Consider the following 18,787-nt stretch of genomic DNA (forward strand, 5'->3'; position numbering starts at 1 on the left):
GTTTTTAGGCGCGGGAGACTCGCCTTCATCCTTCTCCGTCTGCAGCTTTTCGTTAAGAAAGAGCTCCCAGCGGTCACCACGTGGAGGTGGAGATAGGGTTTGGTAGTAGAGCTATTGGTGTTGGTTCAGCAGGCATTTCCCAGGTTTTATGCTCCATTGTGTGTACCAATCCACGTTTCGCCCTGGGACCTATACTACCCTTTGAACACCTGCGCTAGATCCATGACTTAACTCGTTATGATTACGAGTATGTCTGAAATCAAGACATTTGCACCCTGGATATAGTTATCTACATGCCAGAAATCTAAGCCGAGGTGCACGACCCAAAGACCACTTCCAACCGGGCCAAGTTTACGACTGATAGAAATGATAAAGCCGACCCAGACAAGCAAGCTGCATTCCGAAACGGGGCAAAAGCTATAGACGATAAAAGAGAGAAGTTTTTCAATGTTTAAGGGATGACGATTCTGTCGTTCGGTGGTTAATGGCCAGAAAATATAATTTCGAAAGCTTTAAGTTCCAAACGTAACTATAAGATCCAAAGGTATTGTTGGATCAGCCTTTTTCTGGAGCATATCAAAAAATAACTTGTCCCAGCAAAACGTAGACAGTAGTTTTTGAGCCAAATTCGAAGCCTAAGTTAAACGAAAAGTAATTCGGAAATCTGGAACTGATAACGAGCAATAAAAGCAGATGGTTCTGATACACATTATTACTTTATTTAACAGTAAGGAAAAAAGTTCATAACTTGTTTTCAATATATTCGAAGTGTGTGTTGCTTCTCTTATCTTAGCATACTAGATTACAATATTTATCTCATTTATATTATTTTTTATTTATTTTTCACATACGTGTAAAGATAAATTTGTTCAAATTCATTATTTTTCCAATATAACTTCGCGTTATACGTTTCCTACAGACTTCAAATTTTCAATTTGTGTCTTTCCATCATGTTATATTCACTAATCATATTTTCATAATCAAGAATAAACGATATAAGCCTTGTTTACAGATAGTTTTCAATACTTTTGGTCCACCTCGATGTAAAACGAACGAATGAGATTCTTCCGGAAGAATGATAATTGGAAGCTAACAATTTTACTCCAACAACAGACAATCATAAGTCACGAAGTGCGAATTTAGCGAACGATTGGCGTTTAATGAATAACAAAAAATGAGTCCTTTGAATGCAACACCCGCGTTTCCAATTGATCTCATTCATGCATCTTTGATAATGTTTGGAGAAGCTTTTAAAAAGGTATAAAAAACGAGGTCAGAATTTTATTGAAGCTCTCAGCAATCAAATCGAACTTTTTAACATAACACGCATAACATTGAACAGACAGAACCCACGCAAATTTACATCCCCTAAATCAACAAAAGAACACCTCATTCATTCGCTTCAATCGAAACTGTCCCAACTATACAACTTGAGGCGAAATAAAAAAATAGCACTAAATCCGATTTTCTGCGAGTGTAGTTCGCGTCTTAGAACTGATCTGCAAGTAGATTGCAAACCTCCAGAGTCACTGATTCTTTGCTGGAACGAATCGTTAGGCGGAACATCTGAAATGAGATGAAACTTAGCAACATTTCCATGATCAATGGCAATAGCCGAGAGCAACCTGAGCTTGTCTGTTTGGTTCCAAGCGTAATAGGCAACCAACTTGTTGCGTTTGCGTATGTATGATTCCGGCGCATACCATATTGTCTGGATTTGGATCGATCCCGTCTAATAGCTGCATACCAAAGCCAAGAAGCTTATTCCGGGCACCAGGCAAATCTAGCGGAACTTGTGCCTTGAATACTTTTTGTGCTCGCTGCTGCTCACTACTTGGAATGAAAAATCAATCGAACAGAAACTTGGGATTGAAATCAACCTAATTTTACCCTCCTAGATTTTTCCATCGTGCGAAGAAAGATTCAGCGTTCATTTCGGTTGGTTCAAAGAATTTATTGATAGTCAGCGGTAGTTTTACACTAATCTTCTGCGGTGCCCCATTGTAGCGGAATTCAATATCGATTGATGGCGAATCTGGATAGTCTTCGATGCATTCAGCGGTAAGAAGTTGCTGGATTTGAGCCCCGGCCTCTAGAGTTGGTTCGATTGGTTTGATCTGAACATTGAGTTTCACAGCATTCTCAGGTGCCCAACGGAGTTTCGGAGAGAAGTTCTGCAGATTTTCAACATCAGGAGACATAGGACGTGTTAGGCAATAAGGGGCGACTTACCTGAAGTGGAACTTGGGTTTTATTTCCATAGAAAAGCCCCAAACGACCTAGGTTCTGTCTGAATTCGCTCTTCACTCCGATTTGTATTAAATCATTTTCGAACAGAATCCCGTTATTCTTAAAGATAAATTTCTTTGAATTGCTCACAGCAGCATTCGCTGTGTTGTTTGTGCCACTGTAAATATCGCCCAAGACATCGATTAGTGTTGATGTGGTTGTGTTGTTCGCTCCCGATGGCGGAGTATTGAGTCCTAATAGATCAGCGTTTGTGTTATTACTTGTCCTAGGAAGATGGAACAGAAAATGTTTATAGAATAGAAACTTTGAAACAGTTCAATATATCGGCCAATAAGTCAGGAGGCTAACACATAAATGATCCCACTATAACATAAAGTATGGCAACCCTATAGTTCAAAAAGTCTAATTCTCACCGCCTAGACGGCTGCTACAATCATAATTGTGTTGGTTTTCCAAGAAAGACTTCAGCTACCACCTTGGCCGCTTCCTCCCGTTTTGATTCCTCTCAGATGGTCCGTAGGTTCCAAGTTATAGCTGGGAGGACCAATCCTCTATAGACTTTCTCGGTTCGTGCGTTGCTAAGACCAGCAACGCCTGGGAAGGCGTGAAGCGCAATGTCAACCCTTACGACGAGATTCCCAGAAGACCGGTCGCTCGCATCTGGTTGCCGAAGATCCGCATGGATAAGGACAAGCTCGTCCAAACCCTGCGTCTTCAAAACCCCAGACAAACAGCCAACCCTTTCTACTAGGTATAAACGAAGAGTGCCTGGAGACACTGGAAAGGGTCGACTATAAAGTGCGGTTCGGGGTCAGAAACGCAAAGGTAAAAGTGGTCCGCTTTGCAAAACCGGACGACGACCTAGATCTAATCGACGCCGCCAACGAGTTGTTGGAGGAAATGACGATCGACGACCCGACGGGGACTGACGAACCCCCCACGCAAGCAGATCATGCTGAGGGTAACGCAGATAATTTTGCAGCACTCGAAGTGCGCCTCAGCTAATCTGCTTGTCTTCTTCCTAGAGGAAGACATCGACATCGCACTAATACAGGATCCCTGGGTCGGAGGTGACCAAACCATCAAAGGGCTCCAAAGCAAATATTTTAATTTATTTCACAGCACAGAAGACGCCGATCAGGACAGACCCAGAGCGTATATTCTCCGTATATTCTCGCGAGGAAGGGCCTACACGCTTTTCTGTGTCCGGACCTCCAGCGACCTAGTCGTGGTCAAGTTGGAGCAGGCGGGGGCAGAGAACGTGTATATTTCCCCGACTTGCATGGCTCATGACCAACCAGCTCCGCCAGAAGACCTACAACATCTGACGAACACCATAACAACAAAGAAGGCCAACCTGTTGATAGGCTGCGACGCCAATGCAAGGCATACGCTCTAGGGCAGCTCGGAAATCAACGAGAGATGTGAATCATTTTTTGATTTTGTTGTTACTTCAAGCGGTGTGTAACAGGGGCAGTACACCAACCTTCCATTTCCCCAGCTCGGAGAACTGTGACGGTTGGAAGGAAGTCCTTGATATCACCCTAATAACCGACAATGAGATTCTTAGCGTAGAGGACTGGAGAGTGTCTGACCAGAGATCCTTCCGGGATCACACATACTTTTCAGTCTAAATCTCGCCGGAGAGGTCTCCAAACCCTTCAGAGACCCCAGGAGGATAGACTAGAGAAAGTTTGGTCAAGTAATTAACAAAAAACTCTCCGGTGCGCAAATTTGTAACATTGGCACGACAGACGAACTGGAGTCAAAGGTCGGGGCTCTGGAAAAGGCATTCGATACCGCCTTTAAAGTCTCGTGCTCCATTAAGTACAGCAAAAAGACACTGCCGTCGTGGTGGAATGAAGATGTCTCCAGTCTTAGCTGACTGAGAAATCTTCAACTTCTCCTGCAGGCATAAATATTGGCAGTCATACAACGACTGCCTGAAGAAGTACAAGTCGCCCATCAGGACGGTCAAGAGGCGGTCTTTGTTGGACTATTGTCAGAACATCGAAAACACCAGTCAATCCGCGAGGCTCAGTAAGATTTTATCCAAGGAACATAAAAGCCCATCCTTTCTTAAAAAGTCGGAAGGGTCCTGGACGGAATCTTCTAGTAAAACCTTGGAGCTGCTGGTTCAAACGCTCATACCCGCCAGCGAGGAGGACTATGAGTTAGAACCTTGCTTGGAGGGTTTGGTACCATCTCAGCTGTGGGAGACTATCAAATAATCGGTAATTACCGAAGATAAGATTGGCTGGGCTATAAACAGCTTCTCCACATATAAATCTCCAATGGACGAAACTTTACGAACATTGCACAGCAGCGGGGTGAAGATTCGAACCGGGAGTAAGTGGACTGGCGAATTAGCCAGGCGAGGCTCTGCTCTTGGCAGCCCTTCGGTGAATACCATCGGTGTTAGCTGCTGTCAGGGGCAGAGTCTACTCGCACTACCTCGCAGCCGCGGGCCTTAGATAGCGAAGACTTAGGAGCTATACCAAGTCAAGTAGAATTTGACCCGCTTATAATCCCGATCACGAGAACTCTTGTGCCAGACGCGAGCAAATGCATGCATGTGAGGCGGCCACTGACACCTACCTACCTACCATATTGTCCTACAAAATACCAGTCGCCATATTGATTACTTCCGACGCGAGTGATTATAAAGTCGATCCGTGCTAGAGGAGTCTTACCGGCAACATCGATGAAGATGCTTGTGAGTTGCATGCCATCCGCAACTTTTTCGCGATTTTGGCCGATAATCGGTGCAGATTTTTTACGTTAGTCTAGTCGATTTACGCGGCCACCAATCGATGCCAAAACGCAAGTCGAGCCAATAGTGGGAGTGGTTAATTCAACGTTACTTTGTCAATCAATTTATTTAAAAAGTTTTGCGAGATCACCCAATTTAGTAAAGCGAAACCAACGGAACAGTCTCAAATGGAGTATGAAATCCACACCACCCGTCCGCAAGAGAGCTCCTAATTGAGCTCACCGGGTGAATCTCAACAAGGACACCCACTTGGGTCCGAACCGCACGTTGAACTTGAACTAGTGCTCGCCTCGTTCCAGAACTCTAAAGGGGCCCTCGTGTGGTCATTGCAGCGACCTCCGAGGAGCGTCCACCCGAATGAGGACCGTTGAACCCGTCTCGAAGTCCCTGGGGGTATTGACCTCCGTTGTCGCATGTCGGTGGAGTCGGTCACAAATTCGAAACCGCGTTTCTGAGCAGACGCAGTATTTCAGAGTCGCTTAACCCTGCTCTGACGTCCAGCGTCCTCGGCGGGGAGGCGCAGATTCACTTCGTACACCGGGGCTGGTCGTCAAATCCTCTCGTTGGGCTGCAGGGAGGCTGAGGAGGACGCAAGGACCGTGACTATGACGGATCGCCATTAAGGCGGCCTTCAGCGTCCGGTGCCAACGTTCCAACATACCATTGGACTGTGGATAGTATGAAGCAGTCCTATGCCGTTTGAAGCCCAGGCGCTTTCCTAAGTCCGAGATAAGAGTAGATTCGAATTGCATTCCCTGGTCCGTGATGATCACAGCTGGAACACCAAAGCCCGGAATCCACTCTCCAGTGTTAGACAGAGGTATTGGGTCAGGTCACCTATCGATGATTGTGAGGCAATACTTGAATGCGTGCGAGTCTCGCAAAGGGCCGATGATGTCGAGATTGATGGTGTGGAAGTGCTTAGTTGACCTAGGAAATACACCTACTTTCTTTCGAACGTGCTTGTTGACTTTACACTTCTGGCACGCGATGTACTGTCTGGCCCAAGAGTTTACGTCCTTGTTCGTGGACGACCAGAAATATCTACCAATGACTAACCGATTCGTCGTCCGGATGCGTGGATACGCAACATCGTGTATTGCTTTAAATACTTCCCCGCGAAAATCGGCCGGAAAAAATCGCCTGGTTCCTTTATCTGAGGTCTCGCAGAGTAAATAAGAGTTTGACCCGAAAATAGGACACTCCTTGAATTTATATTTGGAGTTTGTCTTCAGGCTCTGAAGCTCTCCGGCGTCTTTTTGCGACTCGGCGATTGCCGTATAATTGACCACGATGGAGACAGTGACCTCCGGGATTCGGGACAAAGCGTCTGCAACAACATTGTCACATGTTGGATATCAGAAGTTGGTGAGGAGACGCTTTGTTGAGCTTTTGTCTAAGCGCGAAAGTAAGAAGTATGTGGTCCGCGAGCACGGTGAACGGCCTTCCCTTAAAGGAGAAACGAAAGTATTTTATGGCGAGGTACGCGCCGAGTAGCATAGGCGCTGTAATTGCATTGGGCTGGGTTGAGCTGTTTTGAAAAGGAGCTCAACGGTTGCCAGATTTGATTCACCCGTTGGTGAAAAGTGGCCCTTACCGCTGTATCTGAGGCATTGACGAACTAGGGGTGCATCTGGCTAAAGAAATGTCAGCAGTGTTGCATCAACAAGCTGTTGTTTGACCGATTCAAACGCATGGACGGCCTCAGCAGACCACGCAACCTCGCGGAAGTCTTTAGTTTTATTCTCAGAAAAGGAGGCTTTCAGGAGCGCTTGGTGATAAGCCGCCTTGGGCAAGAAGCGACGATAGAAATTTAACATGCCGAAGAACCTTCGCAGATCCTTTGCCATGGTTGGTAGAGGAATGCTCTTTATGGCCTCAACCTTGTCTACGTCAGGTTAGAATCCGCCAGGGGTTATCAAGTGGCCGAGAAATTTTACCTGTCTCTAAAGGAATCTGCATTTCTCTCGTTTAGGACAAGTCCGGCATAAAGAAAACGTTGAAATATGTACTCGAGATGTCCCAAGTGCTCAGATTCTGAAGGGGAAGCAACGAAAACATCATCCATGTAGACGAAAAAAGGTTCAAGTTTCGTAAGGGAGAGTGGGGCTATCAGGGGTGGCCTTCGGCCTCTGGAGAATCTGCGCAGCTGAAAATCATCCTAGTGAACTCGAAGAGACCGAAAGACGCCGAATCAGCTGCTCCTTCAAGCGGACGTATGAACACTCCTCCAACTCATCCGTGACGATTTCAATGGTCTCCTCGAGAGTGGTTGAACTTGGTGGCGTCCGCCCAACTTCACGCCGACCGTCTACCCGAGAGTTTTTCTTGTCATATTGACATTTTTCGCCTCGGTTTCCTGTCAGGTCATCAGCTGTTTCCACGGCCGGTCAGTGCGCAGTGGTGTTTAGGTTCGCGCCTCCACACAGTCTCATGCACAACATAATCGAAAGCATCGTTTTTCTTCGCTATCCTGTCCATGCAGTTAGACGGACCCATCATATTCACCACAGCAAGTCCTCAGCCACTACCAGTTGTTCACCAACAAAATTCTCGTTAACGCGAATTACGTGACCATACCATCGAAGACGCCTCTCTCGCAATTTTTCCACAATCAGTGCAACCCCATAACGAACGCGGATATCCTCATTTCGGTTGGGATCAAAACGTGTGACGCCACTAGTCCAAAGTAACAGCTTTGTCTCCATTCCCGCAAGACACTGTTCATTGTCTTTTATAGTCGGCCAACACTCAGAACCATAGAGGACGACAGGACGGACGACATTGCGGTAAATTTTAAATTTGAAAAATCGTTTTACACTGCTAGTATAGAGAAATTGGAAAAGCGTTGTAATTATTGTATTACTCTTGAAGGCGACTACGTTGACGAATTAAGCCGAATTTTGGAAAAAAAAGTGTTGTTTTACGGAAATAACCTGTGAACTTATTGACCGACGTATTATTTCGACATTGAGAAATAGCTAAAGTGCATTAAAAGTTTATACTTACTTATGATTCGTTTGAGCATTTTGTTGTTGACCAATTGGTAACGGACTACGCGACTCCTTGATTTCATTCTCAGGCACCCTTCCTGGCTTCTTCTTCTTCAGTACAGCTAATATCGAACTTTCTCTTTCCGGGAATGAAGGCATCTCTTCCAGAACTGTTGCTAGAACATCAGCCGATGCCACTATACTCAGCTGAAGATATTCACTCGCGCGTTGTTGCAGCTCGGCATCAGCCGACCGTAGATTGCTATGTTGTCTAAACACCTCCTGAATATTCGTCCGAATCTCAGGGAATAGATTAATGAATTTGATGTATGTGGACAGAAGCAGAGCACGCGTCATTGGTGAACATAAGTGATACTTTGAATGGAGCAGTTTGAATTGAATCAGTGGTGCGGACCGTGAATCACCTGCGATTAGATTGCCGAATTCACCTAGGATGTAACCACCAACTTTAACCATATTCTCGTGACATGCAGGCGCTTGGAGAGCTTCGAAAACCGTCTTAGCGGCGTATCCTTGCACTTCTTCGCGATTGATGACGATTTGTATGACACGATACCAAACCTCTTCCGATACATAATCGCCAGCAATTCGGATCAAGTTCAATATCACGTCAACATACCTGTCCCATAAAAATAACGTTCAGCTCTCCCTATCGAACTTAAGTAATCAACCAAGCCTACCATGTGAAGTCACTTGCATATTTCTCAGCAAGTATAGCCACTTTGAGTACCATTTCCTCACGAATAGAATAATCAGCCGTTTCCAAGTAGTTTAACATTTCCTGAACAATCTCCTCGGCATTGCTACGATCACACATTGCATACAAAAGATCTACTGCTTGCTGCCTAACCGATACGTCTTTTTCCATCTACCAAAGCAAGCATTTAACAGTTGAGGATAAAAACTACACCCAAAAGCTATCACACATACCTTCATTGATAAAATCACCACTTCCTGGTGTTTCTTCACTTCGTCATGGGAGAATTCTGAAGTAGCCAAATGGCACATAGATTCCAACGCCAAATAGCGCAAATTTGTTTCGCGATTACTCAAGAATTGTCCCAATTGATTGCAAGCACGAACCAACAAATTCGGTTCGCTGTCGCTGTGAATAATCAAGTTTATGGCTTCGAACAGCACCGCATTCTTTGCATTTGAATGTTGAACCTTTTTACTCTTAGGAGGCTCCTGTGCTTTGTTCAGAATCGTTTCGAGTGTTTCATTCAAGCGTGCTCGAACTCCTGGCTCCTCAGTGACAGGGTTGTAATTTTGAAGTAAGCGTAACAATTTAACAGAAAGCCATGGTGCCGGGACGAAATAATACGTGTAGTCTTGTAGATCAGTATAGCTGGCTGTAACGATACGCGACAGTCGAGAAACAGCGAGATTCACACATCCTTTGTACTCCTCGGGATTCTTCTTTACCAGCGCGTCAATCAGGGAAGTCGCTGCCGTTACGACGCCCATGTGCTGGTCATTCAATAGGTGAATGATGCGACTGGTCCATTCACCCCCGGGAATAATCTCAGGGCAAGTACGGAATAATCGCAGTAGACAAAGAGCTGCTGACTGTTTCACAACATCCATTGTGTCTCTGTAAGATATTTTAAAATAAACTCCACGAAATAGAGCCGATTGCCAAGTTTTACTAACCCAGAGACTAACAACTTTGGTATTTCATTAGTGAATGCTTCAGCCATATCGCGGCTGCCAATGTTTGCAATGCATTGCAATGCGAGATTCACGTGGACTGGATTGCGAGACTGAAGATCATTTTTGATAGACTGAATTATCAGCTTAATAAGATCACTGTTTGTGTTGACCAATACCGAAATGAATAAATATCCCTGAGAAAAAAATGGTTAGTTCCTACACAACACGGAAAATATAGTAAATTTCTGATTTTTTCCAAATACATTCCAAAGCACTGGACTAACTTCATTGATAAAAATCGAGGCTCAACCAATAATCCTAGTTAAATCGTATAAACAAAATTATTCACTTACAATTTGTTTCTCTGAGTATTTGTTAGAAGACAGCAAATTCACAGCTTCCATATGCCCGAAGTCTATATCGTGGCCTAGTAGAAATATAAACAGCAGCTTACACACGTATTTTTTTTTCTGGTAGCCATCTAAAGTTTTGTCGCCCTTGAATTTGCTTCTAATGTTGGCCAGTTCTTTGTTAATGCGTTTTATTTCCGCTTCTTTACTTTTACCTGCAAAGAAATTTTGAAGTTGTTAGGGAGAGATCAAATGTTGGGAGCTATCATCTATGAATAAATAAAATTTAAGTTAAAAGGGCGTAATTCAGAAGGGATGCAATTGCCCTGTCTGCGGAGGGTCAGCTTCTGAAACCATTTACACTACTTGTGACCCCAATTTCGCCGCCATCAACAGTAGAAACGCAGCTAATCCAACAATTGTCAAACCAACTTGCTGAATTTCGAACGGAACTGTAAGCGGTCAAGCAGAAGTCCCACTCCGTGAATTCTTAGGGACATAGGAGTCAGACCTCTCTGTACTTCGGAAAATGCCCTTGAGAGTGAACTCCATTTCGCCGTCTTCATGCAGTCGTTTAAAATTCAAGAAAAGGAAGGCACTGTTCTTCGTAGACACAGCCAACCGCGGTACAAACACCAAGGGCCATATTACAAAACACCGGTCGAGCTTTCGGCAACCAGTAAGACCCCGATTTCCGCATACAGAATCACCAGCCTCACACTCATCACATTTTTTTTCGTGCATGTAAAAATCCTCGAAAGATACGTCTGCTGCTTCTCGTCCTTTGAGTTTTTCTCTTCCTTACCTCCTTTCTATATTGTTTCAATTGCGAAGGGAACCGTAAGCCAGCTCTCCTTCGAGCTCAGCATCTCTGCAAGTATACTCTCCAGGCTTTCCAGAGCTTAATTCAGATTCCTTCTCTTTATCGCGAAGCTTGAATAATGAACATCACATCGTCTGGATCCTTCGATGTGCCACTATATACAGGACAATTCGGCGAATCATCTAGCCCAAAGCGATGCAAATAGTGCCTGTAGCAACCGCCGTCTCCCGTGAGGAACTCGATAATGTTGTGGTTGGTTTTTTTCCCTGATTCTGTTCAAGCTATACCCTACTTTCGAAATGAGTCTGTGCCTTCACCAATCCTTCGAACAGTCATCCCATCTGCATTGCCAAAGATCATACGGCTTTGACCTTACCGCATTCCTACGTTCTGAGTGCCCATCCATATGTATTCTTCTTTTTCTACAGCCTTTGTCCCAATGCAAATAGGAAGCACAAATACTCCATTATACACGACCTTCCACAATAGGGCCCTAGCCATGAGGTAACCCTACTGGGACAATGAACTTTTTGGGGTCCTTATCCGTCCCTTACCAGAAAGTTCTCTCAGAGGTTTTTGATATCCAGCGCCAAAAAGGAGGGGAGGGGGGGCGATTCGGCCCGCAGTTGTCTGTGAGTCCCATCTCGATATATTTGCAGAGTTAATAAAATGCGGTGGTGACAAATTGTATCAATCGGTTCATCAATTTATGTTGAAAGTATGTGGCAACCAAAACCGTCTATAAAAACCCTTCTACCGAAAATATCTGCCCATATGATCGTTCATGTTCAGAGCAGGATACGGACCAGTGAATGTGTAATTGTAAAGACTACCGATAACTTCTCGAGTACCGGCATTGCGAATTGTCATAATAGAGTGCAGACCTGGTGATGATTGGCACCGTGCTCTCTAGCAACCATTACAACTACAGCCATTATATGGCTCACACTAATTCAATCCATGCCGCAAGTGAAAAGGAAAACGAAGGAGTCTCGGGTATGGACTGACCTCACGCTACGACCTTGGATATCGATGATATCCATGATGATGATTGGTGTCTGGAATATGCGTAGCAACGATTCTGAAGCTTCTCAAATGCCCACTTTCTCCAACTTGACCGAACACTCCGGTAACAAAAGCTAGGCATTCTGGACCTAGATGAAGTGAGATGGTGAGGCTCTGGTAAGTACTCCTCTCCTTCTAACAGTCGGCACTGTACTTTTGTAGTCTGAAACGCCAAGTGGTAGCAGACGCGAAACCGATATCGCTTTTGATGGCTTTCTCATGGACCTGGGAACCGGTTTTGATAAAATTTTGACTGCAAGATTTCAGTCAAAGATAGAGAGCATAACAATTGTGCAGTACACAGCAACAAAGATTTCCGATATAGAGGAAAGGGATGTACGGCAACTGCAGATTATTCAGAAAAGGCTTCGAAATCCTTCTTCATCTTTTTCTTCAGCCTTTGTCCCGTTCACAAGCGGGCTCGGCTCGTTGTGATCAGTTCCGCCATTTTATTTTATCAGATGCCTGATCTGGATGCAATCTCGAGGCTTTTAAATCCCCATCCAGCGTATCAAGCCATCGTTGTTTAGGACGGCGTTTTGGTCGTTTACCATCGACTTCGATGTTCAGACCAATCTTGCCAACTGAATTCTCATTAGCGCGAATTACGTGAGCATACCATCTCTCTCGTAGTTTTTCTACGATCAGTGCAACCCTATATCGATCGCGAATATCCTCATTTCGGATGTGACGCAACATTTTCGTGTCCATCACCGCAAGACGCCATTCATTGTCTCTATAGTCAGCCAACACTCAGAACCAAAGAGAACGACAGGACGGACGACATTGCGGAACACCAATAAACTATCTATTGGACCTAGGCGTCTGCTCAATTATGCTACAACAATACCGAACCGACTATTAAATCACCAACGCGCTATTTTTGGTTAATGGCCAGCAAACGCGACATCCATCGCACGGATAGCTTTTGCCTGTCCAAAACATATCCCAGACACTTTTTTAAAGTGCCAACGGCTTCAACTTATTCGCGCAATTTCACCTTAGGATCATTCGATGCACTTGCTTTACAATTTCCGCACTGATGGCCCCTTTTAGCCTTCCAGAGCGGGGTGGGTTTCCGACGCTTGTATGACCCACTTGAAGTACACGAAATCACTAATTGCCGTTTTCAAGAATGCATTCAACGATCCTCATGGTTGGGATGTCCCGGATCGGAAGTAATTTGAACATTCTTCTGCTTTTCCATAATGAAATTGTCGTGTTTGTTGCTAGTCAGATGGTGTTTCATCCTCCTCAGTAATGCAATTAAACAACCCATTGAGCCTACGAGTTCGTTTTCTAAAGCCCGTTACTGTTTCTTTCTGGGTTTCATTCGTTTGATTGCCCTTTCAGCTTTGCGGCGATGACGTGGAAATTGGAGGAATGACAAAATATTTGATTGAAATTTGATCAAAGTATTTTCGCCATCTGTCTGGTGCAGGCTCACGCACCGGATAAAGGACTCATTCCGGTGCCTGGCTGGCATAGAATAGAGGAAACCAAACACGTGTTGACAGAACACTTCGATTGACCTCCAGTATTTAGCCTTCGGATGGATCAAGTGGTTAGAGCGCTAGGCTATCGTAGCTTGAGCTCACAGCTCAAATCTCTGCTGGCAGAGGGATTTATTGTCCTGACTGGATGTCGAAGAGCAGTCAACTAAACTGCGAATGATAACCTAAGTCAAATCAGAGTAATAACCACGGACGAGCGCAATGCTGACCACATTGAATGCTACAGTGTACTGTAGTGTACCGTGACGGTTTTGATTGAAGTTCTCTAACACACTGTAATTCTCTAATCCAATATGGATTATTGCGCCAACGAATATTATTATTTAGGGGCGGATTTTCCCAGTCAACTTCGCCAATTTTTTTTAGGTTTTGGGGCTAACTCTTCCCTTTTGATCGTCTCCGGCCCCTCAGGATGGTCGATTGACCATCAACCAACCGCATTATATCATTATAAACGGCGCTCTATGTTGGGCACCATTTGTAATGACCAAATCCCATTTATGTCGTTATAATTTCAAGAGGTTAATCTGCCACAAGTTTTTGTGTTTTGTGTGAAGCTACAGTCGTTTGAGTATCGCTATCCTCGCTTTCGTAAAGAAAATGAAAAAACAGGAATATCGCGTCTAAGTGCTAGCCAATTATCAAAAAATACTGAGCAGCATTCTCACGGTAATCCAAGACAAAAATGTTATACTGAGACAATGGCCATGATCACTTCTGAAATGAGGGCATCCGCGACCGATATGGGGTTACATGAATCGAAACAACGATTGCTTGATATACTGGACGGTGATGACGTAGCAGTAGTACAATCCCCAAGCAGCACAGAGAGCGAATGAATCTCTCAAGCTGCTTTGCTCCGAATACTTGCATACCCACCATTTCTCACCATGTGCTGTAGTTTGTGTATATATTTGTTATGCACTTCTTGCATATTGATGAATTGCATTTTTTTATTGCTATGGAAAATCGATGTCTGAACTTTACTCAATTGCAGAATCGGCATCTATGGATTATTGCCGATTCTAGCAAACACAAAATTCAAATAAAAGTCGAGTCGAGGATAGGGAAAGTGGCCTGGTTGACGGTCAAGATCTACATATTTGGACAGTTGCCAGCCCCTTCTAGAACAGGACCAGTCGAAAACCAGCGGCCGGACCTCTTCCAAAGACAGCAATTGCTTTAGCCCAGTACCGGGCCCGACATCCCACAGTGGGGCAAAATACACCAGTAAGGGTCTAGAAGCAGTGACATTACGGAGTAAAACCCAAGTAAGACTACGGGCTACCAGTTAGTTTAGTTAACTGGGGGAAGCCGCAGCTCCGAGCACTCAGGCCATTGTTAGGCCCATTGTACTATCCCATGCCTATTCAATGCCTTCCCGCCTACGGTGTTCGCAGGCTTTAGCGAATCTGAGAACATTTTCCAGAGGCAGAGAGTGTGCAGATTCTTCATTGAAGAAAACCTTGCCAAGGTGTCTTCGTCTGAGATCTGAGGATGCCGGGCAGCTGCATAAAAAGTGCAGGACCGTCTCCTCCTCCTCCTCACATTGGCTGCACATAGCCGAAACCACTACCCCAATCTTTTCCATATTGTAGTTTAAGGAGCAGTGTCCCGTCAAAAGCCCTACTAGGGTTTTCATGCCCCACTTCTTAAGGAATAACAAAAATGCCGCTCTAGTCGCCCTAGGCTCTTTCACAAGGATTTTCGCTTGCCGACAAGAGTTCAAATTTCTCCACTCGGTTGCGTGAATCCTTGCAATTTCACCCTTCAGAGTAGACTTGACAGTAGATGGTCGGATTCCAAGAGCTGGTTCTAGCCCCACCGTTGTGGATCCAGACCCTCGGCGAGCCAACCTGTCAGCCTCCTCATTACCGGCAATCTTAGAGTGCCCCGGCACCCGCATCAGGAATGTTTCGTTCAGTCGGCCAAGTTTCACCAGCACCTGATGACAACTCCACACCAACTCGCTTGATATGTTGTTGCCATTTAGTGCTGATAATGTCGCCCGACTGTCGGAACAGATTCGAATGGTGCGACCCCTCCATTTTTGTCGCAGACATTCTTCTGCTGCCAATGAAATGGCATATATCTCCGCCTGGAATATGGTCGTCATTTTTCCGAGGGGTCGGGCCAGTTCTATAATCGGATTCTCCGTGACTGACCCGTCGGTGAAGATTATTAGGTCTGTAATCTGAAAAGACTCATGGCCACTTGTCGACCATTCTTCTCTTTCGGTGATTACGACAGTGTATGTCTTTTCAAAGACGAATCTGAAAAACCATATGATCGGTCGGCATCAGGGCTACCGGATGTTTTTCAAGGAATTTCCAGATAGACGCATGTCCGTGTGGTTAACCGCCTTTCCAGGCCATATTGGTATCGAGTCTATATGCGTTATTGGCTGCTTTCCGTTTCACCTCCAAGTGAATAGGGAGTAAATTTAGGATAGCTTCAACTGCCGCAGTCGGCGTAGTACTCATTGCTTCAGTAATACTTAGGCAACCAAGTCTCTGAATCTGCGTTAGCAGCTTCCTGCTTTTAGCAAAGTTCAGTCTTGGCCACCAGACGATGCATGCATACATCATAATGGGTTTTATTATGGATTATACATCCAGTATATCCGTTTGGGTGAAAGTCCCCAGGTCTTACCTATCGCATTCCTACAGCACTAGAGCAATCTGCAGGATTTCTGATATTGTTCCTGGATATGATGCGTCCACGTTAACTTGAAATCGAAAGGGTGGGTAGCGTATAGCTGCCCCACCTGACGTTCCTAGTGAACATAACTAGTCCAGGCTTTCTAACGTTCACAGTGAGCCCATTGCGGAGGCACCAGCTGTGGATTACATGCAGAGTTGCAGGGCAAGCAGGGGCTACCAGTACAAATATATAAGCTAGAGAAGCAAGCGAAACCATAAATGTACTGCTGCACTTTAGGAAAGTGGTTCTAAGGTGCACACTGATGGTAAATTATATTGTATTAGCCAATATTATTAATACATATTACGAGCTACGGGTTATGCTCAAATTGATCCGTGGAATAGGCACTTATTTTTTACATAAGAAATACACAAAACCTAAATTCGAAACTTTATTGCAAAAAGCTTGTTACACATTTATGATTCAAAGAATTGTCTATCACCAGCCATTATATTCTTGTCCTGTCAAACAAGCAGATGCCATTGATGGTAACAAGCGGTAGTCTGGGGAAGTAGCTTCTGGAAAATAAAGGGGATAGAGCAGGACTTCGCTACTTTTCCGACATAAAGTCGTGGATTTTCATTTTGCGAAACCACTTTACTGTATCCATCGTTGTTTTTCAGTCGTTTTTAATTACTAATAATACACAACACCGTATCAGTCCAAAGTCAGAGAAATCAGGGCTAAGACTATTATGGTTACTGACGTCGAAGGTAGCTGGGAACCTCCTTTTGATTTTCCACTCTTGCAGTTGTCATAATATTTCCTTTTATGTTGTTTTCCCTTATTAAATCACCCCCAATGAAGTCGCCAATTATCCTTGTTTTTATTTTACACAAATCTTGATCAAGTAATGCCTTCAATTCTGCATATTCGAAATTCTTCCTTTTTCCATCGCCATGCCGGTCTTCGACGTCAATCAGCATTTTCGAAAACAACTTACAACGCCTTCTTTCACTAATAGCAGCCTCACCAAATGCATTTCAGAGTATTTTATGAGCACCAACAACAGTTTTCAACATGTTGAAGTAGACAAATGACAAGATTTTAGCTCGTAAATTTTCAATTGAGGACAACTTTATGATGAAGACCCAAATCGTTTACGAGGTTATGTTGGCAAATGCCCAAACTTATTGTGTGCATGACATTTATGATCTATTTATTTTGGACATTCTTTACGGCAAAAGCCATCTATTGGAAAACGGTGGGAGCGAAGTTGTACGACTAAAATTTCGTTTAAATTTACAAATTGCAAGCTCTTGTATAAATGACCTATTTAAGGGACGTTGGTCCTTGTCGTGAAATCCAGGACAATCAAAAAACATGAATGCAGTCCTTTGCATACTTTAAATGTGAGTTTGCTCTCATTCCCCCTTCATATTCATGTATTATGGTTGACCCTCCATTGATAAGAATAATCAGCGCGGATGCAGAACTAATGCAGAAATAAATGTTTACTCGGATTTTCTGGATGAGCCACATCAAACGGCAAAGAGTCAACGAACTCAGCGATGCACACCGGCTCTCCTAAGCAATTTGGGGGCCAATTCCTAGACAAGTAATCGAGTACAAGCAAAATCATTTTTCTCTGCAAGAATCCTCCACAAACCCGCCTTCAACGGGCCCAATTCCGTGAAAACACAAACAACAACTTCGCAATGAACACAAAATAAGACCTGGCCCCGCTTTATCACCACACAAAGCCGCGCGTGTGGGAACGTTCCACTGATATGCTGAGCCCGAGCGCCAGAGAACACATCACGTCTTCAAGAACGATACGCCTCCCAAATCAGCCGTACGTCTATTTACACCAACCAATTATTCATATCACAAGAATGCCGTCTTCCGCTGTGCACCCTCGAGTACATCACTCAATTTCTCCATATCATCGAATGGAAGAAGGTCGCCGAGAGTCGCGCCAGCCGCGATGCCGCCGTCTTGCCAATTTACATCAATTTAGGCTTTGCTACTTACAATTTCGGATGTCAGATATGAAGACGGCCAGTCCTCGCATTCCATCACCTCGAACAGGTGCCATCTTTCACGCCAACTGTGCCCAACACAAGCGATTTCCTTATAAACAGACGAGGGCGACCCAAATGGCTCTTATCGGAAGTGGGATCTGCAGTAGAATTTCGCACTGTACCCGCCCGGCGACCTGCAAAAAACAAGAGCGGTTCAGCCGCATTTCAACCAGGCAAAGGATTAAATGTCGCTTTTCTATGATTACTTTCGCGACTGATGAATAATGTTTGCGCTGCACGCAGGAGACAGATTACCAGGTCAGCTCGGGAACCTCCTCCCGAAAGTGTAATTCAATTAGATTTCACTTTTGACGTTGAAACGTTTACGTTTCCGATGCAATTCTGACACAATTGTTAAGTAATCTGCTCCCGCTGCACTTCCAACTGGAGTCTATGGCATTTCTTAGAAAACAACTCACCGTAAAAACACCTTAATCCGCAAATCCAAAAACGTCACCTCTCACAAGCGAACTCGAAAACTGGAAAACTATCGATTTTCCCGAATTGGATCCAATTTACAGACACTTGCTACGTTTACATGTCCAGTGATAAACTATGGAAGACAGATCCAATTCGACTTGTGGTAATCAAAATGACAGTCTAACATCAACCTCTTCA

The 18,787-nt window shown here is 44.5% G+C and overlaps 1 protein-coding gene across 3 annotated transcripts; it reads right to left on the reverse strand.

Annotated features, from left to right (window-relative positions):
• Nucleotides 1-697: 697 nt before the first annotated feature.
• LOC119651158 (AP-2 complex subunit alpha) lies at nt 698-18,725 on the reverse strand. 3 transcript variants are annotated; one of them, XM_038054569.1, is made up of 11 exons: nt 18,589-18,725; nt 18,120-18,303; nt 10,044-10,255; nt 9,691-9,884; nt 8,968-9,631; nt 8,718-8,905; nt 8,033-8,656; nt 2,233-2,515; nt 1,891-2,174; nt 1,626-1,833; nt 698-1,566 (listed from the first exon to the last, which is right to left on the reverse strand). In XM_038054569.1, exons 2-11 carry the CDS (start codon nt 18,181-18,183, stop codon nt 1,489-1,491), a joined length of 2,799 nt encoding a protein of 932 aa, XP_037910497.1. In that variant the 5' UTR covers nt 18,184-18,303; nt 18,589-18,725; the 3' UTR covers nt 698-1,488. The 3 variants fall into 3 exon arrangements, with proteins under 3 accessions (XP_037910497.1, XP_037910498.1, XP_037910496.1); XM_038054570.1 differs by having other exon boundaries at nt 1,427-1,566; nt 1,626-1,830; XM_038054568.1 differs by lacking the exon at nt 18,589-18,725 and adding an exon at nt 18,376-18,545 and having other exon boundaries at nt 1,427-1,566.
• Nucleotides 18,726-18,787: the final 62 nt, after the last annotated feature.

This window comes from Hermetia illucens, chromosome 3, assembly GCF_905115235.1.
Source record: "Hermetia illucens chromosome 3, iHerIll2.2.curated.20191125, whole genome shotgun sequence".
Taxonomy (NCBI): domain Eukaryota; kingdom Metazoa; phylum Arthropoda; class Insecta; order Diptera; family Stratiomyidae; genus Hermetia; species Hermetia illucens.

Excerpts from the sequence above, each read along its gene's own strand:
- LOC119651158 (XM_038054569.1), bottom strand. The coding sequence starts at position 18,183 with ATGGCACCTGTTCGAGGTGATGGAATGCGAGGACTGGCCGTCTTCATA. Across the intron at positions 1,834-1,890 it reads CGATGGAAAAATCTAGGAGG|TAGTGAGCAGCAGCGAGCAC; the intron begins GTAAAATTAGGT and ends TTTCATTCCAAG. Across the intron at positions 1,567-1,625 it reads AACCAAACAGACAAGCTCAG|ATGTTCCGCCTAACGATTCG; the intron begins GTTGCTCTCGGC and ends ATCTCATTTCAG.